Source organism: Platichthys flesus, chromosome 1 (genome assembly GCF_949316205.1).
Source record: "Platichthys flesus chromosome 1, fPlaFle2.1, whole genome shotgun sequence".
Lineage (NCBI taxonomy): Eukaryota > Metazoa > Chordata > Actinopteri > Pleuronectiformes > Pleuronectidae > Platichthys > Platichthys flesus.
The window spans coordinates 16,547,041-16,574,920 of record NC_084945.1 but is presented as its reverse complement, the minus strand read 5'-3'; the positions used below and the strand labels follow the sequence as shown (position 1 = coordinate 16,574,920).

Sequence of the window (27,880 nt, the reverse complement as noted above, 5' to 3'; positions counted from 1 at the left end):
TTCCTGTTTGGATGATGGATTTTAACATTTTGAATCCGAATACTCCTTGAGGGAAATAAACACAGCTTAAAGTAAAAGACTCGCTTTGAATTGTGGTGCAGTGAATACAGTGGTGTAGACCTCAACAGATCACATCAGCAATAACCCAAAAACCCCTAAATTTTTCATTTTTCTTGATCATGACCTGAGCTTCAACATATCAGATATAGGAGAGTTAGAGTGGGCCACGGGGAGAAAGATAAGAAGCCCATTGTTCTTTTTAATCATGTGTAAAATTTGCTGTTTGGTTGAGTTGAGGCATGATATTCAAGCATGGAACATCTAGCCACTTGCTTGCGCCCTTACTTTGAAAAAAGATTTGCCACCGATGTGCAGTGAATCATGGCATAGGTCTGGTCAGGAAGGATCCATTGGAGCCTTTGTTTCTCTGGGTTGAACGAAGTTATCGTCAGCCACATTTGAAGGGGTTTTCAAAAATGGACCAGTCGTGCCATTGACACACTTGGTGCTCAAATGCAGCCTCCAAAGGATGCGGCCCCTGAATTAAGCCATGGCTGTACTTGTCAACAGTAACCCAAAATATGCCACAAATATCTACCGGTGACAATCCAAGTAGAATGGAGGTAATAGTTGGACAGTTTAAAATAGGAAACAAAGAGTCACTTTGTTGTTGTTCTGTAAAACTGTCATACTGCACTTTCTTTGGAAAGTGAGCAAGATGACAGAATAAAGTTCTGTTTGTTCTAGACTAGTTCTAAAGCATTTACCTTACGGGTTAAAATATGGGAGCACTCCAAATTTAGGGGTGACCGAATGTACCACAGGGCTTTGCTGTATTTCTAACCTTCTAAGGGGTAAAATGGCACCTTAATGAACTTATATATTTTCCTTCTTTCTTTGACCAATCACTTCTCTACATAAAGCTTTCACAATCCTTTTAAATTTAATCCTGCTCTGAGAAAAAAAAACAAAAGAATATTTTGTCATAGTCACTCCTTACTTAGTAATTAATTTCTGTCACACTACAGCAATTTTTGATGGGATAAATTCCTTTTGTCAGTTGTGTTATTGAAACCACTTTTGTCAGCTCGTCGTAAATCACACTGGAAACAAATGTCTGTGTGTATTTCAACGCTGTCTCCTTGTGTCATTCGCCTGAGTAAAACTTTCATTAAGATTTACTTTGGTCTCACCACACCAGAAATCATTTGTCACTTCAGACTAACTACAAAATGTTGCAAACGTGGGATTCTCGTGGCTTCTTTGGTGGTTTTTTCCCTTCCTGCTTTAAAAAACAAACATCGACTCACTTCACATTCTCTCTTGTCACCTCACACTAGCATGAAAAGTTCCCGTAGTCAATTATGGGTTTTAGTGGGTCACACTTTCGACAGCCTGCATAGTAAATCTGCTCTTGGAGGCCGGTGAGATCAGTCGAGGCCATCTATGATTCAACATGTCCTCAGCACCTCCCACTGCACACAGATGTAGCTCACCCCCTCACAGCGACAGGAGCTAAAACTGAAGCTAATTCTTTGTGGTGCTGGAACAATTCTGTTCAATGTGTATAATTCAATAGGCCTCGTTGTCCAATCTGGGTTCGGCTTTAAATGAATAATCGTCAGAAGGCATCAAAAACCAGCCAGTGCTGTCAACAAGCTGTCAAACTAAATAAAACAAACTCTGATTCAGACACTATAGCCCCCCCATCCCCCCCCATTCCCTGTTTCTCGTTGTCTATTCTTTATGCTGTTGCTGAGTCCTGCTCTACGCTGCTGCCTGTTTACATATCACTATGAAAAACACACTGATATGTAAATGATGATTATAATCATATGTGTGTCAATTTCCTTTTCTCTTACATGTTTAACTACTGAAATTGCAGCTAAAGTCAAGGTGATTACATGAACAAGCATCATTTGTTCAAAAAGCTGTTTGTAGACGTAAGGTAGAACGTTTTCTACAGATGAGAAAGTAAAAATTTACATTTTTGGTTTTGGTTTTGAAGATAATATTTGGTCTCAGAGTTCAAATGGGAGGGGAGGAAAAAACTGGGCGGGGCAGAATAGCGTGAATAGGGAGCTCTTACCACAACTGACAGCCACTTTGGAAATGGCCCTGGAAGGTTAATTTCAGCCCAATCTCTATAGATATATTTGCATCGAATTTGCAGAAGCTGTGGGTGAGGGACACAATTTTGGGGCCCGAAGCCTTCTAGTTTCTATTTATTGTTTGACCAATCACTTTGGAGCAGGCTTTGGTTGCCAGTAGGTAAACAGTCCGTGTGGAGAGCAGAAAAGGTGAATGGCTTCTGTATCGGCTCTGTAATTTATCTGCATTCATATGCAGATAAATTGCCGTCAACACGGTAACCTGACTCACCTCCTAAAGGTGTCACCGTTTGTGTTTTATGTGGGGAAATGTTTGACTCTATTTGCTGTCTACACTAAAAGACCCAAGATTTAAGGCTAATTTGTCTTCAGACAACAGCCGATGGGCTTCGAGATTGATTTAGTCCTAACGAGAGCTCTCTTAATGAAGTAAGGTCAGGATTTACACTGACATATGAAACCATCCTCTCTAGGGCCCAGCCGCAGGTTTTGATAACCGGCTGCCGTCCTGTCAGACTGACCGTTCGGGTCACTGACTGATCGGCTCCCAGGTCGGTTGACTAACTGACCAGATAACTGGCTGACAGACTTAGTGATGGCTGGATGACTGGCCGGCTGGTTGATGAAATAGCTTATTGGATGAGCGGCTGAGAATGGTGCAGGCTCACGACTCCAAACCAGTAGAGCAGAAACAGCAGCGTCTTCAGGTCAGATTATCAATACACTCACAGAAACTGAACTCACATGTGGCTTTTAGAAGTTTGGTTTGAGAGCTGTACGCTTCCAAGAGTTAGAATGACTTTGGATCTTTTTCAGGAGAGCAAGTTTCTAATGTGCACTGACAAACATGTTGTTGTCTGGTTGTACTGTTTTATGCCCTGCGGTGAAGTGGATTAAAAAGTCTGGTTCGTTCCCAAAATGTGGGATCAAGCTGGATAAAGATGTTTCTTAAAATTGGATAAAAAGGAATCAAATTACTTAGCATGATACTATGAGTGGAGAATCACTCTTACTTTATAAAATATGATTCATCTTTCATGTTCGTTCACAGTTTAGTGGTGTTGATTGAGGAATGATTTCCTTGTTGCATCACTAGGTTTTAAAAGAGTTAATGTTTCACTTCGGCTTAATAAATCATTATACAAAATCAAAAAGTCAAGTACGTTTTAAGGCAGCAAAATACAAAAATTCCAAACCGTATAGTGACACAGGATACACACATAAAAGTGTTTTTACCTTGAAAAATCTTTCTCTCTTCAATGCCCCTAAATGCTTTTCATTCTGACCTTTACTTTCGGAGCTTTGGTCCTACAGCACCCATGCAAGTACACCGCCATCGAACAACTGAGCAGGTGAAACAGTCACAGGCTGTACGGAAATCTGAACTAAACCAAGCAAACAAGGGTTGAGCGACTTTTCACTTCCTGTTCACTGAGAAATGTTGAGATGTACTCAGCTGAACCTGTTGGGAACATCCACGAGATACTTTTTTTTGGGTAAAGCTCAGTCTATGTGACACATCCCTAAGTATTATAAAGTTGAGGATAGAAGGGCTTTTTCAGATCCTTTAATAAAACAACTGCATTTGTGCTCAGGGGTCGTATACATTTTTGATCTTTATCTTAACTTTCAAGATATCTATAACTGATCTCTATATTATTGATATCTTTGAGGCGGGCTACAGAAAGAAGCCCGGCTGGTTTCTGTTACTTTTTTTTGTTTACATATTTTGTCTTGAGTCTTCTCCAAATAAACAATAACAATACAATTTTACAACTTAGACTCGATTATATTTTGATCGGATCAAATTTGCTTTCTTTTCATCTGATCACCATAATAAATTCGATTTACCTGAGGATAATATAATATAGGACTTAATTATACAGTATATAGAAGCAACATTCCCTAAATCAATTATGAAATAAAATTAAGGAATTCTAAACCTTTGAAGAACCATTCAAGAAAACCATCTAATTATATTTCATTAATTATCAGTACACTCTTGAAAACAATGACCTTCTCTTGTCTCACTCATTTCACTTTACTCTTACAATAGGCTTTAAAATAAATCACTTTAAGGAACTCCAAGTCCCCTGTTAGAGGAGTACATTAGTCATATATGATCAGTTTCTCATTTATTTTCAGTACCAATATTTCTTCTGGGGATCCGTTCCACATCTCTCCCTTTAGCCCCCTTCATTTGCTCATCTCTCTCCCTCTCACTATCAATAATACTTAGAAACTATGGGTTTATGTGCCTGTAACTATAAATCACTTATACGGATGTATAGCCCTGTTTGTTATCCTCTTCATCTCAGTCTTTCCTGTGCGGCTGTATTTATGCCACCGTACACAGATACAATACATTCACATATACTATGTAAAGCCCATCTTAGTCTCTCTGGCAAACACATGGTTTTGTGTATCACTGCTTACACCTGACATGCATGGCATTTAGGAAGCTGGAGTCTATGCATCATCAGATAACAATAGACTGTGAAGGTTTGTGAAGGTGACACAACTGCTCCCCAAAAGGAAAGCTAAAGCACCACGACCCCCCCCCCCCCCCCCCCCCCCCCCGGTGACTGGCTGCTGAATAGGCCTTAAACCCTCCCTCATCCATGTTTGCTGATTGGACATTGACCAAAACTCAAAGTGCACATCAAATAAATCTGTATCAAAGATGGTTACTGTCACTTCAGGGAGTGTTCCTTTAAAAAAATTCTGGTAAGTGTATTATTTGATGCTATAAAAGTGCACAAAAATGTTGTGATTGACAGCTGAGACTCTCTCATGATTGGTGGAGCAAGCCTTTGATCGCAGGACCTCGGTACATTGGCTCTCCTCTATGATGTCTGCTGCCCAAACTCAGAATGCTCCAAATTGCAGCTTTCATATCTGGGATGTTTTGGCCACATTTCTGCATAGCAGGAGAAAGTGGATATGTGCCGTCCTATTCTTAATTCACAGTCTTCTTCTCATTCTTCACTGTCATTCACATGTTTCATTTCTTTCACTGAAGGACTTTTCTCAAGAGCGCCTGTTGTGGTTTGCCTCAGAGCATTCTGACAGCTGTGGGAGTTGAATGTCTTTGCACATGCACAAAACGTAATATATCATGGGATGAAGTGGCAATGCATCGAGCATCCTCATATACAGTCTCTGGTTCACTGAAGCACCAGTGTGATCAACCTAATACCGACTATAGTAGAGAACCACTGTGTGACGTTGGTTATTGGCTGGAGTTTTGCTGCGTGGTTCCAGTCCCCTGATTTAACAAGTGTTACCCATGAGCAAAGCGTTAATGTCCCATGTAAAAAACATTCCGATTCAGTTTGTCAATTTGTCAAAATCACTGAGCAGATTTTTGGTTTCCCGAGGTGGGACTCTACTCTTTTAGCAGTCAGATAAAGTTGCTTCCACTCTGCAAGGAAAACTCAATGAGATCCACCCATGTCCGCAGAGAGTTTGTGTGACAGAGGTTCATGCATAAAACTGAGGCTGGAGATGGTGACAGGATGTCATGCTCCTCAGGACTCAGACCCCCCTGAGACCAAAATCGCAGGAAAGCTGAAGCAGGCGGCTTCAAGTTCACTTGATACTTGTTTTTTTTTCCATGTTGCCCTCGTTTGAATTCATAAGTGAATATTGTATACGTTTACTTGTAAAAAAAATGTGGCGTTTCTTACAGAGTTTAGAATTAAACAGAAGCTATAGTGTGTGTGTGTGTGTGTGTGAGCCTCAGTCCCTTGAACCTTGTATTAGCTCTTAAATGTTTTCTGTTTCATCTCAATAGCAACCCATTCATGGTAATACGATTACTGTCCCTTTAATAGGCTAATTACAATAGCCTGTCATGTAGAACGGCTTATGCTGGGTAGGTGTGATACATGTGACCTGTGAGTGAGTGTACGTGTATATGTCTTCCCTCCCTCCCTCCCGTCAGCGGTATTTATTTCTTTGCTTATTTTTTTTCACCTCCTCTGTTTATCACTGTCTCTCGCCCCATCGCTCCCTCTCTGTCTCCCCGCTCGCCTTTTCCTTGTCTTCCTAACAGACTGTTAATCGTTGATTACCGCAGCAACAAAAGGTTAGGTGAAAGTGTTGATGGGATTCTGTCGTCGTGGGAAGTGCTGAAGGCAAAAGTCGCCATCCGCCGAGGTTAATGATCCCGTGTGCATGTGCGTATGTTTCAAATCCTCAGCTAAATCATGCATGAATGTGGGGTCGTTTGTTAAAGAGTTGAGGGCTCATGCGCACGCACCCTCACGCACACACGCCGCAGAAGATCGATGTCCAAGGTTCTCGGTAATGCCTCTCTGTCTCAATCTGTCATCCTGAAAATGACAACGTGCCACGATCATACAGGATATATGGCTGCACACAAACAGATACACACAAATACAGATTAGGACACACACATGCACAGTGTGGCGTGGGGAGGAGGACAAAGTCACAGGAATTCAGAGGAGCTAAGATAAGAACAGTGAGGAAAAGAAATTATAAAACTGCAATTTTTCTGAATGTTTCATTTCTCATTGCGCCGCCTTTTAATTCCATCTTCACATTCCTGTTTTGAGGCCCATGGAGGGAAGCTGTCGTGTCATGTTAAACCTCTCCCATGCAGTAGTGTGTCTATAAGAATGTGTGTGTATGTTTGTGTGTGTGTGTGGGGGGGGGGGGGGGGGGGGGTGGGGGTGGGTGTGTGTCAGCTGGTTCTGTATGTATGCAGTAGGGTTACGATGATGTCTGTCTCTGCATGATTAGTAATAATCATATTGTTTCTGGCATGTGTGTGTGTGTGTTTTCATAAGTTGCATAATAACAACTCTGCAGGTCGGTAAAATGGGCACATAGAAACTGTTGCTATAGAAACACCAGAATAAAAAGCACCCTCCCTGTTTTCATTTCTTCCTGTGGGATGGGAAAGGGGGTTTCACTCTTTGTGCCCCCCCCACACACGCACAGGCAACCCACCCAGTCCCGCCCCCCCCCCCTCCATCTCCCTTTGAAACGAGACAACAGTTTCTCCCTCTCTTGTTCCACTTTTCTTCTGCGTCTCTCACTCTCTCTCTCTCTCTCTCGCTCTCTCACTCTCTCTATCCCTCCCTTTCAACCTCCCTCCTGCACTTCCTCAGAGGCCTCCGTTTCTGCATGGGAGTCAACTTTACTGCACTCGCACACTTGCCAGTGACTGACTCTGTCCTGCCTCGCTCTTCTCCTTCTGTTATGTTTTTCTTCATGTCATTCATTTATCAGCTGTTTCCCCTTTTTCTATTTAGCTGGACCCCCTCCCGCTCGTTTCGGGAGCTTCACTCGCCCTCGTGTGTTTCCCCGTCAGTGCGTTGGCCGCCCCACTCTGACTCATTTCACCTGTTTTCGCCTCACTAGTTGGTTCAGTTAATCCTTCTACCTTGTATCAAGTGTTCCAGCTATTTCTCCCGTGTTCAGTGACCCGTTTTGTTGTGTTGTTTTTTATTCCAGCTGGTTTCCCTGTGACCTTGTCTTCTCCCTGCTAGATTTGTTTGCCTTTACCTCTGACGGGTTTTTGCCAAGTAAAAGACAGCTATTTGTCAAATTTAACTTTTGTCTCAGAGCCGTGCAATTGAGTCTTTTTTTCTTCGTGGTGGTTCCGTCAGTTTTTACTGATAGAATTTTGGGGGTAATTTCATGGCCAGAGGCTGTAGTGCTTCGGCGGTGCACCTGCAGCGCTAATGCAAAGGAGGCTGGATTAGAGGAATAAATTATCGGCATCAATCATGAACAATCAGATCAGCTCCTCTCATCCCATTTAACAGCAGTGCGCTCCCAGCACTCACTGACATTTGGTAATGGAGAAAAGAGCCCAGAAATCTCCCATGAGGAAGCTGATGTGCTTTATCAGGAGGTGCAGAGTCTGGAAACACAAATACACACACACAGGCCCACACACACTATTCCGAATATGCAACAAGTGGGGCTCAGTTTAGGCGCTAGTACAGCAGGGTTTATTCATAGATGAGTACTGTGAGCTGCACTGAAAATATGTACTATTCTTCAAATTATAGGCTGCAGGTGGATTGGACACACGCGTCTTGCTGCTCACAGATAGCTAAAGGATTCCATCAACTGCAAAGGAAACGTCCCCCTCATACATAATACAAGCATTTGTAGACGACAAATACAAGTTAGAATAACCACATGTTTGATGTGCTTGTAGTGATGTTTTCTGAGTTCGATGTGCATGTTGTTGCAAACTCAACCAGACAGAAGACAATATATTTTCTGAAATAAGAGCTGGTCTGATCGTGGAGAGGCCCAACTTAAATTTTTGATGGCAGACAACACTGTCTCAACTAATTTGTGTTGACATCCTCCTCTGGTGTGCTCTTCTCCTTCTGGAATCGTTGGTCTACTAATGTCATGGCACGGAACAACATGACCGTACCCTTGTAGCTCATGTAGTTGTAAGTTATATTATTGCACCTGATTGTATCTAGATATGATTTCAATCCGATAACACCTAGAGTAAATGTTTGTCCCCAGTGTCCACAGTGTGCACAGAAATATGTGACATAACTTTTTACAAACTGGGACAATAAAGGGATAAAGGCAAAGAATGAAAACACATTTTTTTAAAACATCACTCTATCCGTTATGCTTGTCCTTTGGATGTTAGGGGGGAGCTGCTGCCAATCCCAGCGGACATTGGACGAGAGGCGAGGTTTACCCTGGACAGGTCGCCAGTGTATCACAGGGCCAGTACACAGAGACAAACAAGCATTCACACTCACATTCACAGCTAAGGTCAATTTAGTGTCCAATCAGCATGTATGGATACATGAGCAACCCTGCACACTGAGAACATGCAGCCTCTCACAGAAAGCCCCCTGCATAGGTCTGACCCCTCTCCTTGTTTTCAATTTGTACTTGACTGGAGTAGCCAAATAAAATTATTTTGTCAGAGCTGTCACTTTATTGTAAAGGGTGTAAATATTGGACCCAAAATTGTCCATGAAAATATTATTTGCCAGGATGAAGCAGACTGCGTCTGTCTGCCCTATTTGGAGGAATTAGCTCTTCCTCTTTCTTGTCCTTCATTTTATCTGCATCTGTTTACTTACCTCTACCGTATTTTCTTTCTGTTCCTCTCTTTTATTGCACGTCTCTCTCGCTTTCACACACACACAACCTGCTAGCTCATGTGAAACATCAGTGTCGCTACAGATGAATAACAAAGCATACTGCAGCATATAGAGTATAAGGGCCTCGGGGGCAAATAAATACTGTAGATGCAAAGAGCTGCATCTCCTTCAGTCTCTACCTGCTCATTATATAATCATCCCAACCTCCCTCTTTAACTTCTAACCCCTTTTCTTTTTCTGTAAGTCACTGAATAAAAAGTGTCTAGAAATATCTTTCTTTTGAACTTTTATTTTCCCTTTGTACCTTCATGCATCAGCCTTATACATCCAGTAAATCTACACACTCACACACTCAGCCATGTAACTCCAATATCAATTTTATTTATATGGGAACTTGGTTTAGAACCACTTGGTTGACCGAATACTTCTCAAGTGTGATGGTACAACAAGAGGACAGTAACAAGTTAAACATCATAGTGCAAGTAGTAACAATAAAATAGAAGAAAAATAAGAGAAAATTAAACATAAGATACACGGTAAAATAAATAAAATCAGCTAAGATAAAAACACACTCAACTTGAGGAGAAAGCCAAGGAGAACAGATGTGTTCTATGTAATAAATAGAGGCTTGGTCTAAGCCCACATACAGGGAATTGCAATAATCAAGACGGGATGTTATAAATGCATGGATCACCCTCTATCGGTGTTTTAGTTGGCTCCAGAGACCTGTGGGTCTTGTGGGGGCCAGTTGGCCGGGTAACACACCTTGTTGGAGCCACAAACATGGGACAGCAGCTGCTTTACTGAACTGTGTGTTTCTGAGATGGTTGCATGCAATTAAGCAGTGTGCATGGCTACACACATGCAGTTTTTACGCAAATCTTCCAGCAGAGCATCTCTCTACGTCTCTCTACATCTCCCTCACCTCTTGATTCTCCTCCTCTCATAGGAGACACACAAACTCACAGGAGACAGTTAAATAGAAAACATTGGGAACAGAGACACTTCTTTTTCCTGCTAATTCCGCCTAAATGCCATAAATACCTGGTTCACACAGTCAAATACTGATCTGCAGTTAGGTGTAGCTAATAAGGAAAATAGTGGATTTGACAGGACTCAATTAATATCACTGGGGAAAGGAAGCTGAATTATTCATAGCTGAATTATTTCAACCCATCTCTGGCCATCAGTTTAATACCGACGTATACAGCGGTGCTGGATGGCAGCAGCCCAGGCATACTTCCACCAAAATATTCCTTTACTAAACTTGAAGTGTATAATTCATCAATTTAAAGAAACATGATGAAAAACACCCAATCTTGAATGGATTTCAGAGCTTTGCGGTTATTTGAGTGCTGTTGAAATAAAGATAAGTAACAGCTTCTCGTTGTACACGTGCCAGACAATCTGCTCACGATAAACAACGACTCCTTTAAATGTACATATTTAAACGTGTATATGTTATATGTATATTTTAAAAAGTGCTTGGTGGACAGTTAAGGGTAAAGGATGGAAAACAGTTAAAGAGTTGTTAAGACTCTTATAGGTGCTGTATACGTCTTTTCTGTCACTAAACATTTTTACCAATGGAGACAACTTTTCTAAACTAAATAAATTAAGTCTGGGCCGAACATAAATGTTACTGAATGCAGTGTTTCTAGTCTGCTCAGTAATGCTAAAGTTGGCAATATATAGCAATGGCAAAAAGTTAAATTACATCCCTTTTTTTTAATATAATTTTGGTCAATGCTAACAGTGTTTCATTGTGTATATCATTTAGAATATTCCCTGTTAACAAAAGAAGGGGAAAAAAGAAAAAAAATCTAAGGTTGGAGTCCAGGTATAATGACTCTTTAACTTCTTTTATTTAATTTAATTATAATTGAGAGAATAATTTACCTTGGACATTTCACATTAAGTTAAATAAGTAATAGTCTTATTGTGAGAATATGTGTGTGTGTGTGTGTGTGTGTGTGTATATGCGTATGCCGGCCTTTTTTCCTTTTCCCATCTAAATGAGATGGGAACTTTCTCATTCTGCACATACCAGATGTTCTTGTTTGTCCGAAATAATACAAAACACACAAACATGGGTAAATACCTATACACAGGCCCAAATGGACAAGCTGGCAACAACAGAGGCACACACACGTACACTTTGCTCACACATACACAAATTTCAAACCATCTGGAGTGTCTAGATTAATTTCAGATTGCTCTCCGCTGTCTTTCCAACCCAATTCACCTCTCCCCCTCAGCCGTCTTTGTGTCCGTCCCTCAGTCTGTCTCCACTTGTCTCTCTGTTCTCATCTTCGGTCTTTTCTGCTGCCAGATCCCCCTCCGTCCACTTCTGAGCAGATGGGATGAGTAGAATTCAGCGGACATTTGCATCATACTGGATGCCACATTGCAGCACCATACTTGGGGCGTTCCCGCCAAGGAAATACTTTGACTCTTTGTTGACTTAGCACTGAGTTGATATACCCCCTCTAGATTTTCAGGTTCAGTCTTTGTGTTTGTTCATCGTGGTTTTTCTCCCGTAACCAACAACCACACCATATGGTCAGCCCTCCCAACAGCTGTCAATGTGAGGAAAACAAATGAACACAGTAACATCTTACTCACAGTAAGAAATAACAGAATCGACCCTAAAGCCATGCTAGCAGCTCGTGACCGTGTATTTCCACAAAGTGGTGTTTTGAGATTAACATTAACATGCATGCAGACAGCAGCCTCCGATGCTGACCACGGTCACCCTCGTATTAGGGTGACTGAAATTCAAATGTCTGTTTAACATTATGTTTTGCAGGTTTTATTAATAAGTAATCCAAGTTATTGCTGTAGAGATATTTTACTTCCAACCAAAGAGTGGTAAACATGCAAACTGACCCTTTGACTTCTGACGCTTTCGTCCCTAAAGAAGCAAACCATCGCTTAAACAGGATTCCTACTGGTATGACACACATGTCCTCTGGAAACTGTTTAGCAGGGCCATACGTGGAGCATCTGCTAAATCCGTCCTCCTCACTCATCACTCACTACTGACTTCTTGAGTCGCTGAAGATTTATACATTTTGTAACTTTACATCTAAAATTTGCTCTGTCTTGTGTTTTCTCCATCTCAGAGGTGAAACGTGCTGATTGAATATTTCATTACATTCATGACTTTTCCTGAGATTTTTCTCATAGAAAAACGTATTTTGCAAGCACATCAATTATATTTTAATGAGACGTTTTTACTGGGATCAATACATTTTTGCCCACTCGCTCACACTGTGGAGGGTGCCACAATCAACCAATTGTAGATCACAACATTTTTGTTTGGCTGTCTGGTGTCCAGTTATATTGCTTGGATGAAATTTTCCTGTGAAAATGTACCTCCTCTGATTGGTTGCTTTTGTGAAAAAAAAAAAAAAAGACATAAGACCTCATTTGTCCCTGTCGCCATTGGCCTTTTAAATACCTGCACATGAGTCTATTAAATATTTATTGTTTATGTTGTTTAGCTTTTTTTTTTATGTGTACTGGTTTTGTGATTGCTCTGCTGGCTGTACAACAAATTGCCCCTCGAGTACTACACAGATACCTTGAACCTTGAACAAATGTAATGGCTTTTACATAAACATGTACTTGCAAAACATAGCTTTCTGTAATAAAATCACTGGCTCAAAAATAAGGCACAAATATTACATCATAATTAACTCTGCCATGTGGCTTCATATAGGAAAGATGTTGATCTGATGGTGATCGTAAATGTGTTTATTACATGAATGATAATAAATGGTATATAAGATAGGAACTGTAAATACATACAGATAAACACATCTATAAAGATCCACACTGTGTAAGTCATTATCAAAATACACAACCAAATCCTGCAGGTGTGTTTGTTTGATTTGTATCCCACAAGCTTTAAGGCTTTTCTCCCATTTAAAGTTTATTTTCACTTTATACATAAAGACCTGAATACCATACGAACGGTTGCTATAGGATTTTTTAAAGATCCTAGTTTTTTTCCTACCAGTGCCGCATGTTAACAATCACACCAACGCTACTCCGTTCTCACTCCATCTCACAGTATAGAGACGTAGATATCACCAAGGTAGAAAAATGAATTCAATCATTTCTGCCCTACAACTCAAACAACCACTGGACTGTTCTGTGAGGGATTGGGTCAGCGCACAGATCTACATAACAGTCAGACAGATTGTTACATTTTAGGGGCCGAGGAGCAGCAGGGAGGGGGGGGGGGGGGGGGGGGGGGGGGGTGGGGGGGGGTGGGGGGGGGGCGCTCGAGTCCAACCTGACCACAAGGTCCCCGGCTCATAAATCACACGGCCTTCTCCTTCCACGGCGTGCCGGGCCACAAATCAAATGCATCTTTCGAAGTTACGCTGTGTAGAACTATTGACTGCAGTGATTCACTACCAGCCATGAAAAAGTGGAGAGGCAACGAGAAACAGAGGAGAGGAGTCTGTTCTGCTTTCCTCCCTCCTCGTTTTCTTTCTCTCTTCTCCACCTTTTCTCAAGTACCCCCCCTCCCACCCCTTCTTTTTCATTATCTCTGTGTCAGACTCGTCGTGTTTCTTCCACATTGTGTTTGTCTCTCCATCTCCCCTCCTCCATCTCTTTCTCTCCTCAGCCCTATATGGCCAATCCTTGCTCTCTTCATTACCGCGGTGTTATCGCCTCCCCTGTTTGCCTCCCCATGCATCTCTCCCTCCCTGCAGCTCCCTGTATCGGTTTCCCCAGCCCTCTGTCATCAGCCTCCGCCTCCTTACCTCGTTCTCCCTCTGTCCTGCTCTCTTATCCCTTTATCCTTCCCTATCTCTCCCCCATCCCTATTTTACCACAATTATCTCTATATTAGTATTCTCGCATCCCCCCCCCCCCCCCAAGTGTCATTACGTCTCTCCCTCACTTTCGTTATTATCCCTGTATCATATTGTCTCTGTCCTGTGTGATTATTTCTTTCTCTCTCTGTGTTCCCTCTCTTATCCTGCTGGAGTGTGAGGTTGTTTTTATTCCACCCACTCACCTCCTATATTTATCACAGAAAGAACAAATACCGCAGCCTCTCTCTGTCTGTCTTTCTCTGTATCGCCATTCCTCTCGCTCCGTCAGCCCACTGTCAAACAGTTTAAGTAAATGGGAGTGCAGTTAGATTGAAGCGTTTAGGCCATTTAGCTGGTGCTCAGCGGGGATGAGAGCAGGTCTTCTCAAATCTTATGAACGTCCGTCTAGTTAACTGTGCTAAAAAATACTGTTTTCCTCTGAAAGCAATTACCTTTAACTCTAAATTCCCCATTTTGAACTTTATGCTTCCGTCACGACTCTGAATAGATGGTCGTGGCAACTTGTGTTACTATGTTTTTTTAATATGAATGACACTTTTGGCAAAGCCGGTCGAGCTTGTTAACCAAGAGAAACTGTGACCCTTAAGTGAAGACTGGTACTCAGTAAAACTTTCACTTGTGCAGAGAGGGAAAACTTTTCACAAACAATGATGTCAAGTCTCCGTGCCTTTCATCATACAGGAATAGATTAAAGAGCCTGTTTGTCAAATACAAGATTAATAAACTAGTCAGATGTAAATTATTGTAAATAAGATGTAAATTAGATGCAAATTAAAATGAGTCTAAACTGTCAATTTAATCTACAGTGAAGGTGACGGGATAAACTGGTGGTAAGGACAGGGCGTTCACAGTCACAGGTCACCATGACAACCACAGGGACGGAGGAGAAACATGTATCATACGCCCTGTGACACAAACACACACACACACACACACACACACACACAAAGAGATACACGGAGAGAATCAAGGCCGTGTCCAAAGTAAATCCTGAGCATTGTCAGCAAGGAGAAGGGGATGCTGTCTGAAGATAGCGGAGATAGATGGGATTGATGGTGTGTTTGTGTGTACGAGTGTGTCCCTGTGTCCGTGTGAGGAAGAAAGAGAGAAACGATCAAAGACAGAAGCCGACCAAAATAAGGATAAAGTGAGAGGAAGGGAGGGAACTGCTAACAACTGTGTTCGTTCTCATATTAACATGTGTGTGTGTCTCTGTGTGTGTGTCTGTGTGTGTGTGTATCATAACACGTTCTCTTCATCATTCTGGCTTTGAAAAACACAACAGCTTGACTTTCTGAGGGGAGCCACCACTCTGCCTCTGTAATCAATCATCCTTCAACCTACAACTCTACAGCTTCACGTTCTGAACAGAATGAAAGGAAAATGATTCAAACCGAAACCAATTGCTGTAACCAAATATTTAACAAACCTAGGAAAAAAAGAACAAATTGAGAGAACATCGTTGGCCTGTGAAGTTGAGCATCATACACCTCTCAAAACGTTTCACAAATCGTGAGTGATGGATTCTTCAGTGCAGATAATACCGTCTCTGCAGACACACTTGCTCACGGGCACGGGCTGAAATTCTGTCATTCCATTATTTGTATTTGCCTCAACAGTCTCAGCGGAGCAGCCCAAGCCTGTTTGTTTGGGGGTTTGGGAACTGCTGTCAGTGCTGTGATGCCAAAGCACTTAGAGCAGTTTTATGAAGCGATGGCAAATGCAGTGCACAACACTGCCCCGACAACAGCTCATTACGAAACGTGCCGGCACTGTCACGAAATGTAAGAGGTTGCATATTGGCCACTTCAGGGTCAAAGGTTTAGAATGACAGAAGCCTAAGACAGTGACACGAGTGACACATGTGAGCTCCCAGTCCCTATTATGACTAGTTTGGGTAAGAACCATCCCAACAATGCAGAAACACACCTCAAGTCTTGGAAGTTACCATTCATTATAAGCTTTTGTCCATTTAAACGTCTTGTGTAGAGATACAAACAACAACAGTAATGCACCATTTTTCAATAACAAAAGATAACAACACTACAACTTCCTTTTTTAGGTCTCACATCGGCTTTAATCCTTTATGTGTTGTTTTGGAAGAGCTCGAGTGCCTCATTATTACCTTCACCAATGTTATTGTTTGTTTTTCTCGAAATTTATTGAAACTTGGTGAAGGGTGGGTCCAAGCGAGAACCTTTAACTCCAGAGTGGATTTCATAACGGGGGTAGATCCAGGATTTTGTTTTTCCCTTCCTTTGGCACTGCTAGATAGGTACGTGCTGTCCACCAACCTTCAAGTGTTGTGTTGTCTTTTTCCTGATTGCCATCCAAACCAGCTTCAACACAAGACCTTCGTCCAATTGTTGTGATCGACACCTTGACCACGTTGCTTTTAAAGGTCCTTTGATAACTATGACAGCCTGAGGTCCTCACTGAGAGTGCACTGTTTTTGCAGTTCCCTGTTCCGATCAATAGTGGGATGTCACCTGGGGGCAACAGAAAGTTGATTTTTAAAAAAACTTTTCAGCGATTTAACAACTTAAGTGAACGTGTCTATTTCTGAATTAAGCAGACAGGGAAACACCGATTTGTTTAAAGGCCAAGCTTCTGTCCACCTGGGGAATATAATAGCTCTCTTTTAGCGCAGCCTTTTCTCTCCACCAACTTGTGTGGGAAATATCAGGCTGTTAAATCCACTCCACTTGCCAGCTAGTCACTAACCCTGTCTGCCTGTCACTTGGTGCAATGGGTTTTAAAGCATTTTGCTGGAAACAGCTGCCTGCTGCAGCCAGACAGGACATAATGAGAGCCCTGACAGTGAATTAACATGCTGCTGGCCTCAAAACCAAAACACTAAGCTTCCTAGAATTAAGAGGAAGAATTAATAGCTACTTCCTCCCTGCAAGTGACCCCGGTCACATCACACACAGTCATTACATCTATTGTTGCTATAACAAACACATTGGTGACTGTCACCGAAGTGAAGTTGTGTGTTCTTTTTCGAGTTTGGGTTTCCTGAGGTTTAAACCGTCAAACTCCCTGGGCCTGAGTTTTCCTAGACACGGTGTGGCCCTGCTCCGGAGTCAGTGAAGGGGAAACATGAAGATATACACAGGGCCATCTAACTAGAAAAGATGTGACACTGAAAATCACTGAAGCCCCTCTAGCTCGCAGTGTTGTGTCTGAAAATAGAGGCAGTCTGCTCAATATTTCAGCGCATTAAGCAAAAAAAAAAGAAAAAAAAAGGAAGGAGAGAGAGAAACGCTGTGAATATTTTTTGAGGGGGGGGATTCTTGAAAAGTCAACCTGTAAATGCGATAGGGAGAAATCAGAGTCAGCACACACACACAAACACGCACGCATCTACACTCACTCAGGGATATTCTGCGGTCAAGGCCAGGTGGGAATATCAAATCCCTTAACTCAGCAATCTGCTGAACATGTGTCAGCAAAGCAAAGTGGGTGCTGAGCGCAAGCAGTGGTAATTAGTCTTCTAAATGTTCGTGGGCGTGTTTGCTGTTTGTGTTAATCTATATGTGGAAAACTGTGCAATTATGCTGAGATGCCCTAATTCGGTCTCTTCAGCTTGTGGTCAGCCCCCCCCCCCCCCCCCCCCCCCCCCACACACACACACACACAAACCAACTTTTCTGTCTAAACTATAAACTCCTCCCTTCCTCAATAAAGATATTTCTTCTTGACAGTGGAAATCAATTGCTTGTTACATCTGACAATAATGTTGTTTTTTACTGCAAACGAAAAACTAATTAAAGTGCTCCTGTAGCCCAATGGCTCCGACGGCAGCGGTTACTTGGTTTTTGTTTTTCTAAATTAATAGATCACCAATTTGCTTCTCTCTTTTTTCTCTATGATCCATCACAGCTTCATTCCTAAAAGAAAAATGCATGGCTTTTCTTTGTGTCTTTGACTGTTTATTACCTGGTAACAACAGGAAGAATTCCCCCCCCCGAGCCATCTCACATGACAAAGTTCAGTGTGATACCCCGGATGTACTATTTACAAGTAATCATACAATTTTAAACTAGAAGTGATTTTTTATGGTTGATAAACCCCCAAAAATAAAAAAAAATGGACACACACATACAAACACACCCATACAACACACACACACACCCACACACACACATTGATGGACTGGATTATGACCTAGCATGTAGTTGTGTTTGGAGTGTTCTCGGCGATATAAGGTTAATAAATCAAACGCCATCGCCATCTGAGAAACAATTACTGCTGGCTTTCATGTTTGCCACAAACACACAACACACACACACACACTCACACACTGTGCGCTACGTGCCTTGCATAGACCAGTAGCTGTAGGAGTAAACTGTATAAAGTGTTTCTCGAGGAGCGAGTAGCACGAGATGAAAGACGGAGGAGAGAAGTGAGGAGAGTTTGTGTGGAGTGAGTGTGGAGTTTGTAAATGAGGGATGAGGAGGGGAGGAGACTCTGAGACTTGAGGCACAGCCCTGGTCCACGGTGGAGGATCCTTAAAGCCTGATTGCGTTTCATTTTCTGTTTCTTCTGTTTCTCTTGGCTTCACTTTTTTTTCCACGTCATATTCCACTGTTGCCTTTGATGCAGCTGAGCAAACTGCGAAGACAGAAACTCACATGCTGTTTTTGATCCATAAAAACCTTTTCATCATTATTTCTTCATCGCTCCTTTCGCCATAATTGAACTTTTGTCAATTAATGCTTACATCCCTGTTTCCAATTTTCTCAGCTTTGTTTTGCATTCGCTCACACTGGCCCTCTTCACTAGCTCTTAGTAGGTTTTGGTCTTTTTTTGTGCTCTCCTCTGGTTCTTGCTCTGGGCTTTTTTTTCTGCCTATTACCCGTCAGCTAGCCGCGTAGCTTTCCACACATTTGTTACACATTAGTGCAGCTTTTGGCAGCTTTAACTGCTTTAATTACTACTTTACTGTCCTTGTTTTCCGGCTATTCATAAATTCTTCAAAACCCAGTCAGGTCTGTTGCCTGTTCCTCTGTGTGTTTGTGCAGCTCCTGTGAGATATGCCCGTACGTGGTTAGAGGTATTCAGCAGCGGCCGGCAGTCGGCGGCGGCGGTGGGATATCGGATGCCAAAAGTACTTCTCAAATAGCACAGATAAAAGCAAAGGTGGTGCAGGAGCACACAGGCACTTACCCTTTGAAGCTCTCACAGGTTTTTAGCAGAGACATTTTTATGGTACGACCATTTGACTTCTCTTACAAGTGGTTTTAATTTCATGATAATTACACTTTAACCACAGTGTAGATTTAGTAGAAACACTAAAGTTTAGCAGTTTGTGTGCTACGCGTACATTTTCAATCTGTGGGACATTTAAGAAAAAAATATGTTTTGCTGGTTTTTGGTGTGTGTGTGTAAGTCGACGTTAAAGTTATAGGCTCTGTGTGTATTCAGTGTGAAGGGAGGACAGACTGGGGATTGTGTAAACTCTCTTGTCTGCATGCTTTAATTATTGCGTGTTTTATGGCATGATATTTTAATGAGTGAGCCATGTGATCACACGGTGCACACTGCTAAAACAACACCATACAATATTCTGTGCATGCGTGAATGCGTATGAATGTGTCATGGGAGGTTATTTGTGGTTTGAGATCAGTGCGTCGCTGCCCTAACACTGTCGGATTAAAGGGTTAGAGCCGTGAAATCTAAATGTATACAGTACGTACTCATATTCAGGCACTTTGCATTAAAAGCTTTACATGACACGCGCCTCAGTGTCGGGGGAGGCGGTGAGCCATGTGTTGCATTATGGTGGAGATCCTGCAAGTACAGGGGCTTGTTACTCACTTGGCTTGGCGCAGCGCGTGTATCTTAATCTATCGGCTGAGTGTTTTAGTTTAATTACACAATTCATTGCATTATTTCCCAAGGTTTAAAACGATGTATGAATCCCTTTCTGCACAGTGGTATTGAATCTACATGTTGACTCTGTTTCTAGTCCTCAAGTCTGTACAGATTTTGACATTACGAGGCTACAGGCCGAACGAGGACAAATCTGGATCTTTGAAGTCCTGGAAATCTGTCACACGCAAGCCAGACGTGATTCTACATCTGACCGCTGTTCTCTGATGAAATGCAGGATGCATATTTGAGATAGTGTTATACTAATATGATCTTGTTTCATCTCTCTCTTCCAGCTGAATCTTGTGGTGGCGTAGTCCAAGGCCTGAATGGCTCCATAGAGTCGCCTGGTTTCCCCCACGGCTACCCCAACTACGCCAACTGTACGTGGCTGATAATAACAGGGGAGAGGAACCGGATCCAGCTCTCCTTCGTCACGCTGGCACTGGAGGAAGACTTTGATATTGTATCAGTTTACGATGGACAACCATCGCCTGGCAACCTGAAAATGAGGTCAGATATCATTCTTTCATTTACAGTCAGATCGTCTTTCCTGCTCGTCGCTGCTCTGATCTCTGTCTTCTCTGTCTTCTCTCTCTCTCTCTCTCTCTATCTCTCTCTCTCTCTCTTCAAACCTCTCCGACTTTCACCCTTTTCACTGCTATCCTCTCCTTCTGCCTATAAACAAAAACTTGACATTTGGACAACAGCACATTGACAACTGAGCTTTGAATACTTATTCCATTTAGATGGGAAATGACACAGCCAGCCGAAGAACAGTGTCGGCTTCAACATGAGTAAAGTTCCTGTCAGATTGGATGAACTGTTTAAAAAAAGGATATATTCATGGTGCATGATAGTTGTACAAATGTAGTTGGATAAAACAAACTGAGACTTAAAGCTGATGCGTTGATATTATAATGTTCATAACAGAAATTTTGATCCACTACAAACTTAACAAAAACAAAAAAGGCATTTTTTAGTTTTCTACACTTAAAGCATTGACTGTGCCAATAACAGTTTATCACAGTCATTTTCTTGGAAATACATAAATAAACTGTATATGACAGTTAAGAAAAAAAACTTCACATCGGCAAAGAAGCAAAGATATAAAAATAACTCATCTAAGATAACATCGTCTAAGGATTCAGGCAATTATAAACCAGTTTTACCAAACAATATTTTGGGCTTTGTTTGTGTATGTGTGGAGAGTACAGTCCTGGATATTCATGCACAACACACAGTCTTTCTTTCTTTCTCTCTCTCTCTCTCTTTCTCCTACTGTGGTTGGTCGACTCAATGACACAGATATCTAAATATACGTCTGTGGACCTGAACATAAATAATGCCGCCTGTCTGTTTATTTATTTATTCTTTGATTCCAGACGTGCAAAGTGTTGCCTAGACTTATCATATGATAATTTTAACATGGCAATTATCAACCACTTAGGTTGTATGAATGATGTTGGATGATGTATTATTCTAAATTAAACTGTACAATGTTTAGTCTTATCTTCAACAGAAATTAGGTTTAATGTCTTTCCTTATCAATTGCTGTTCAACACTGGACATTCAGGCTACAGGGACTTTGGCCTGTGAAGAATCACATGGGGCTTGTTCCCTTTCGCTTACACACACACACTCTACAGAACAGAAGGTGGGAAATACAGATCTCAAAAAGTGCCACAACATGTAGAATGAAAAGACTGTAAACATTTAACTGCTTTGTAGAACATAAAGACAACTATGGAGCAATTTAATAACAGGCATTGATTGTAATATAAGTTGTACATATCAAGATGAGGTCCTTGGAAATCACCCAATCACACATGTTAAATCACAAAAGGACAAACAGTAAATAGAGAGTGCCCCCAGGCCTATAGATCAGACTGTTGTCATTTTACAGAGAGGAAAAAATAGTTCTTGCACATTTTAGGTTATTATGTCAGTTAGTTTAGCTGTAATGCTAAGAAGGAGGATAATTTACAGAGTTTTCCCCCAAAGAGACGACAATAGAAGAAGTCACATTAATAACATGATTACTTGTATGCATTGTTGCCTTTGTCAAGGAAATATGTTCAAGCAACATTTTTAAAAATCCATTTCAATCTTTACCATTTTTGGAAAATGAATGTCACTGATGAATTGACAGGGTTTCTACTTGGTAAGCTGGTTCTGTTGTTGCAGAGAGAACATTGTCTACCGAGCTGGCAAACTGTGAACCGAGGCTTGTTCCTAGTTCTCTGCTTGTATGTGGGAGGTATGAGCTGGGAGTGCACCAAGTAGGGTTTGAGGATGCTGGTGCGGTTACGGATAACAGTGGGTTGTTGTTTCTTTATAGCAACATGAAGCTGTTTTATTTTCGTTTTTTTTTAGCACGCAGAAGAATAGTGTAGACGGCAGACTATATACTGAGAAGGTGTCTGTGGAGGTTCACATGAAGTATATCCCATTACGACCCTCTCTGTTTATTGTTTGCTTGTTTGCAAGACCAAGACTGTAGTTAACATAAGTTAATGGATAAATCAACCCATTTTGGCAGTAATAAGAATGTATGTATATTTGAATTTGTGTATTTAATTTTAGGGGATAGAGCGGGTGCTCTGCAACAAGAAGGTCGCCGGTTCAAATCCCACTCTATCCCATCTGCATGCCTAAGTATCCTTGGCAAGATACTGAACCCCTAGATGGCCCCTCATAAAATGATGAGTGTTCTAAAAATGTAAGTTGCTTTGGATAAAAGCGTCAGCTAAATGACATGTAATGTAATCTTTACTTTGGGAAATTCATACAAATTGCATGATGCTACAGACTGTATTTTTTTGGTGTGATTTACAGATTAGTTTGACGTATCCAATGCTTCTCATGAATGTTTTTGTGTAAAATGAAATCTCCAAACTCATCCCTAAATCACCTTAGTTTGTACTTCAGAGTGGTGCTTCTTAAATCAGACATAATTTGATCCGGCTTTCAGGAGAGATTTAGGGACGCTGTTGTTTATGATCTCACCTGCTTTATCCTGCCTGTTGCTTTACATCCACAGCAAGCCGGCGGTACTTAGAGGGTTTTGTTTGGGTTTATGTTAATGATTTGATTCACTGAACTGTGTTGTGATTATCTCAGGAGATAGGCCAGCTCATAGGACTCCTTCAAAACACAGATTTATTAGAGCCCTCACCATGTTAATTTCCCCAATTTCTTTGAAAAGGTCAAGTCTGGTAAATCAGATTGAATATATTATGTTAACATATGAAAATACAGCTCAAATCCCCGGATAAATTAAAAAACATGACTGATTTTTGGAATATTTGTTTAAATTTTCCTTTTATATTGATCTTCTTTCTGTTTGCTCTCATTTGTTTGTAATTTTTTAATATTTCAACCAAATTCTATCTCTCTAGTGGTCAGTTTAAGGTCAGACATGCAGTTCAACTACATGTCTGCAGTAAACACATGAAGCTTCTCTCACAAATAGACTGGAGTTTCTCGGATTTCTCAGTCGAGCCTTGCATGACTCTTCTTGTTTTTGTCGAGTGCACTTGCCTGCATCTGCTCATACATAAGACCTCATTGTATAAGGCCTTCAGCAGAGGACAGCTAGGCAGTGGCGACAGTAGGTTGTCAGGTGACTGCACCGTGGCTCCCTACGTGCTGACCCCGTGTGTTCCTTGTATCAAAGCATGTTTCTGCTGAGAAAGTGGAGCCACCAGAGTGTGCTGTCTGCAGGCACTGCACAAAGCCGCACCACAGCTGCTCTAGAAATATTCGACAATGTCCAGAACTACAGTTACGGCGTTCTGCGGCAGGAAATTGAAGAGTACCGCTGACACACCAGTGTCGTTCTCAGAGGCGCCAGATGTCCTGACAAATAAGTGCTGTTATTGGAACACACCCAGTATCTCGCTCTGTGTTCATGTGACACGTTTCAGGGATGCAAGAGTGCACAGGGCTCTCTTTTTAGTGGATGTGAGAACTAGTTGCTGATATATTAATGAACTTACAATTCATTCATTAATCAAAACCAAAATGTTAATGTACCTGCAGTGGAAGGTGATGTAGTGAGATCTGACAGTCGCGGCCTCCTTCAAGGCTCTGTCACTGGCGTTAATTGGCTCTGGAGTTATTTGGCACTCACATTATCCCACAGAGAGCCAAACGTAACCGGGAGTATTTCAAATTCTGTGTCGCTTACAAGCCCTCACACGTAAAGGATCACTAGGAGAATGGTGCATTAGCTGCTCACAGAGCTCCTGGCCTTAAGTGCAGTGAGCTCCTGCAGTGAACCCATTCCCAATGTCATTTGGATCAAGTGAGTAAGCTGGGAGGTGCGGGCTCATTCTCTCCTCAGCTCAGCTCCTGCGTTGATGTTAGCACTTATCTGAATGGTCTGGACATTACTGAGGACGGGCAGCACAGTGCTGAATTGAGATCACTGGCCAGCATTCTTCTATGCCCTTGGGGTTTCCCTGGTGTGTGTCACTGCCGGTAAAGTCTCGGCCCGGCTTGCAAAGCTTCCTCCAGCTGCAGAAGAGCGCCAGTAGCTGCTGAATCAAACCCACCATCTCGTCTACGCGTATTGTAGCCTAACTTTTGTTTTTCCATTAAACACTTCACCCTGTCCACATAAGAGCCGACTAGGGTTATCCTGCTGCTGCCTGTTCTTGGTCTGAGCTCCACCAGAGCAGTGGTCAGTTGGTTGACCTCAAACACTCTCCTCCTCTCAGCTTGTGGCTAAAGGAGAGTATAAGACTTGCTGATATGAACCCATCAGACTGCCCACATGGTCAGTGGGATGAAGGCGAGAGGAGCTCACTGCCTTCTCTTTGTTCACAAAGAGGAGCTCTGAAGAGGGAGGATATATCTTCTTTCGCAGCCAGCCCTCCGACTGCCCTCGGACCGTGTGTGTGCACGGAACGCTGCAATCTAATACATAGAAGAAAGGCTGATCCGGCATCTGTGGCCTCTTTCTTACCAGCCCCAGCTGTGCGTCAGCAGTGGTAGCTCTACTCCGTCCCACTCACTCTGATGAATGATGTCAACAGTGTGGAAATATTTATTTCCCTCACTGCAAAGCTTCTCTCATACAGACGTGTTAGTGGTCAGAGAGTTACAGACGTGGGTTTACAGTCAGTTTTGCCAAAATTCTAACTTTGCTTGTTTTTTAAACCCACTGCAGATAAAGAGTGGGTTATAATGTGTAACAATTCCTCTTTAAAATGTCTAAAAATAAAGGACTTGACCCGTAATACATATTTTGTTGATTTCTGTACATTATCCAAAGTGTTTCCAACAAAGTTCGAACCCAGAGAAATCGACATGTTTATTTAAGGTGACAGAACATTTCCCTTAATTGACTTTACATGGCGACTTATTCACTTAACTCGCGGTCACCTGCTTTAAAGGTTCAGTGTGTTTGAGGTAAAAGGGATCAATTGGCAATCCTAATATAATTTAGGTGTTTAATCACCTACATTTATAGGATTTATTGTTTTCTTTACCCTAGAATGGGCCCTTTACATTCAAACAATATAGTTTTACCTCGGGAGCAGGATCTTTCTACGGAGGCTGTCATGTTTTTTACAGTCGTCCCAACTGGACAAATCAAACTGCTAGCCAGTAAGGCAGTCTGCAGTTTTTTGATCACTTGTAATGTTACACGATTATTCGTGACCATTTGCTGCGCATTTTTGTTGCCAAAGCTCTCCCAGTAAAGTGCAAGCGAGTGAGCGAACCAAGCCACCCAACAAGATTATATGACAGGAAATGGTGGTGAAAACAACAATTCAATGACCCCACGTTGCTTCAAGAGTTCATCAAACTAGGTCTTTTGTCATTGTTGTGACTGAGAGTCCCCTAGAAGTTGAAGTAACATATTGTAAGTTTTTGACCTGCTCCCCCTTTGAATCTGTTGCATTTATCTACATTTCCAGGCCAACTGTGTTGTATATCACTAAGGAGGTTATCACTTTTCACAGCCATCACTCAAGCCTGCAGCGGTGAGTGAGTGATTCTCAAAAGATGGGCTTTATCGCTGAGTATTGCTTTAATGTTCTTCTATTTGTCTCTTTCATGATTGTCAGGTGTCCTTGAAACATAAAGTTTATTGCATTGAATCGCTGCAGTGGGTGTCTCTGATCATTTATGACATTCATGTGCCGGCCAGGTGTGAATGTGATTTTGGGGATGTGGGGATCAGGAGGAGTGTTGGATCCTGGTTCAAAGCTATTGTATTCAAAAATATCTATTTTTTGATTTCAGATGTCAAAAAAACATTTTTTTTGGCTGAGATTGCTGTGGTGGGAGTCATTGGCAGGAGATGACATATCTGCACTGGAGCGCCCTGGTCATGCTGATAGTGGATGTGTTAGAAGACAGGGCAGATGAAGAGAAGTGGGGCTTCCATGTCATGTAAGACATCACTGTAACTATAGAGGCATGCAGGTTCCAGAATGATGATACATTTCACTCAGTGTATATGTTGTGCCACAGATGTGAGTCTGTCCTGTCAAGAGGAATGAGAGCTTCAGTTGTTTCAACCAGTGTCTCAAAATGACAAACACAATGTTAAAGCCATTAACCCCTCTCGTGGACATGACAAAATTAGAAATAGGGTAATACAAGCAATAAATACACATTAGGGAAGGCGACATTGTGGATGGATGGATGTGTTGGTAAAACATCAGACTTTAATATAAGATACCACTGTTCCTTTTCTGTCTCCAACTGTCGCTGCTGTTTCGAAGAGAATCGTTCTCTTACCTTTACAACAAGTTTATTATTATAATCATGATCGTGTTAGCAGGATAGCAAATCATAATAAAAGATTCACTTTTTTCGAACAGTGTCGAGTGTCAGACCTGCAAATGCTTCCATGTTATTCTAGAGCAAGGATGTTCAATTCAAATCAGAGAAAAATGTCCTAAAGTGACGGTGCAGAACATCACAAACAGTGTTCATTTTGGCAGCTATTTTTTATTTAGTCTTAGTCTTTTGACGAAAATGCATTTTAATTTTAGTCACATTTAGTCATTTTTATCCTTCTTAGTTTTAGTCGACTAAAACAAATTCCATTTTAGTCTAGTTTTAGTCATATTTAATAGCCAAATTAAACTCATTTTCTATAAAAACATATAGCTGCAGCCTATTAGCTTAAAAATATATATTTAATTTTAAATGTGAAAACAAAAAGTGAGAGCAGGTCAGACTGGAGGCGAACACAGAAACTGCAGCTCTGTAGAAACAAACTGCAGCTTCGGCTCTGATCAAGAGGCGCTGATCTCTGATCAGCTGAGACCAGAGAAACTCTGAGTTTTCACTGTTTCCATAGTTAAGAAGCAGTCGGTCGCTGAGAGGCTTCTTCAGGTGTACTAGCTCTGATCTTGTGTCTCTGAGCGAGTGAGCGGGGCGGGGGGCGGTGCCTTAGGACCGGTGCGCTATCTGGGAGCGCACAGACACACACACACACACACAGACACACACACAGACTCACTCGCCCGCTCCTAATACTTTATGACGGCCTGATACAATGATGATAAAAAAATTATTGAGACTTAGTCAACCACCAACATTTTCGTCTCGTCTCGTCAACGAAAGTTAAAAATAGATTTAGTCATAGTTTTTATTTTCAAAGATCCGTTTTCGTTACGTCTTCGTTTCGTCTTCGTCATGGAAAAAGGGTCGTTAACGAATATATTTCGTTAACGAAATATATTCGTCAACGAAATTAACACTGATCACAATGTCTTACTTGCATTACGATTGAATGCAATTTATATGTATCAAATAATTATTCATTAATTCCAATCAAGGTAAAAGTTTAGCCCGGTCCTAATATATATAGAAATATACATCAATTTCTGAATGTAGTCCACAGCTGACAAATCACAGAAAGTAAAATGCAGTAATATGAATT

At 41.6% G+C, this 27,880-nt stretch overlaps 1 protein-coding gene across 1 annotated transcript in view; it reads left to right on the top strand.

The window, feature by feature from the left end:
* The first annotated feature begins 20,377 nt into the window (after positions 1–20,377).
* Positions 20,378–27,880, top strand: part of LOC133952820 (CUB and sushi domain-containing protein 1-like) — a 284,080-nt gene continuing 276,577 nt past the window's right edge. The window contains exon 1 of the mRNA XM_062386890.1: positions 20,378–20,481. Coding sequence (XP_062242874.1) covers positions 20,477–20,481 — 5 coding nt within the window. The 5' untranslated portion in view covers positions 20,378–20,476. The remainder of the gene's footprint in view (positions 20,482–27,880) is intronic.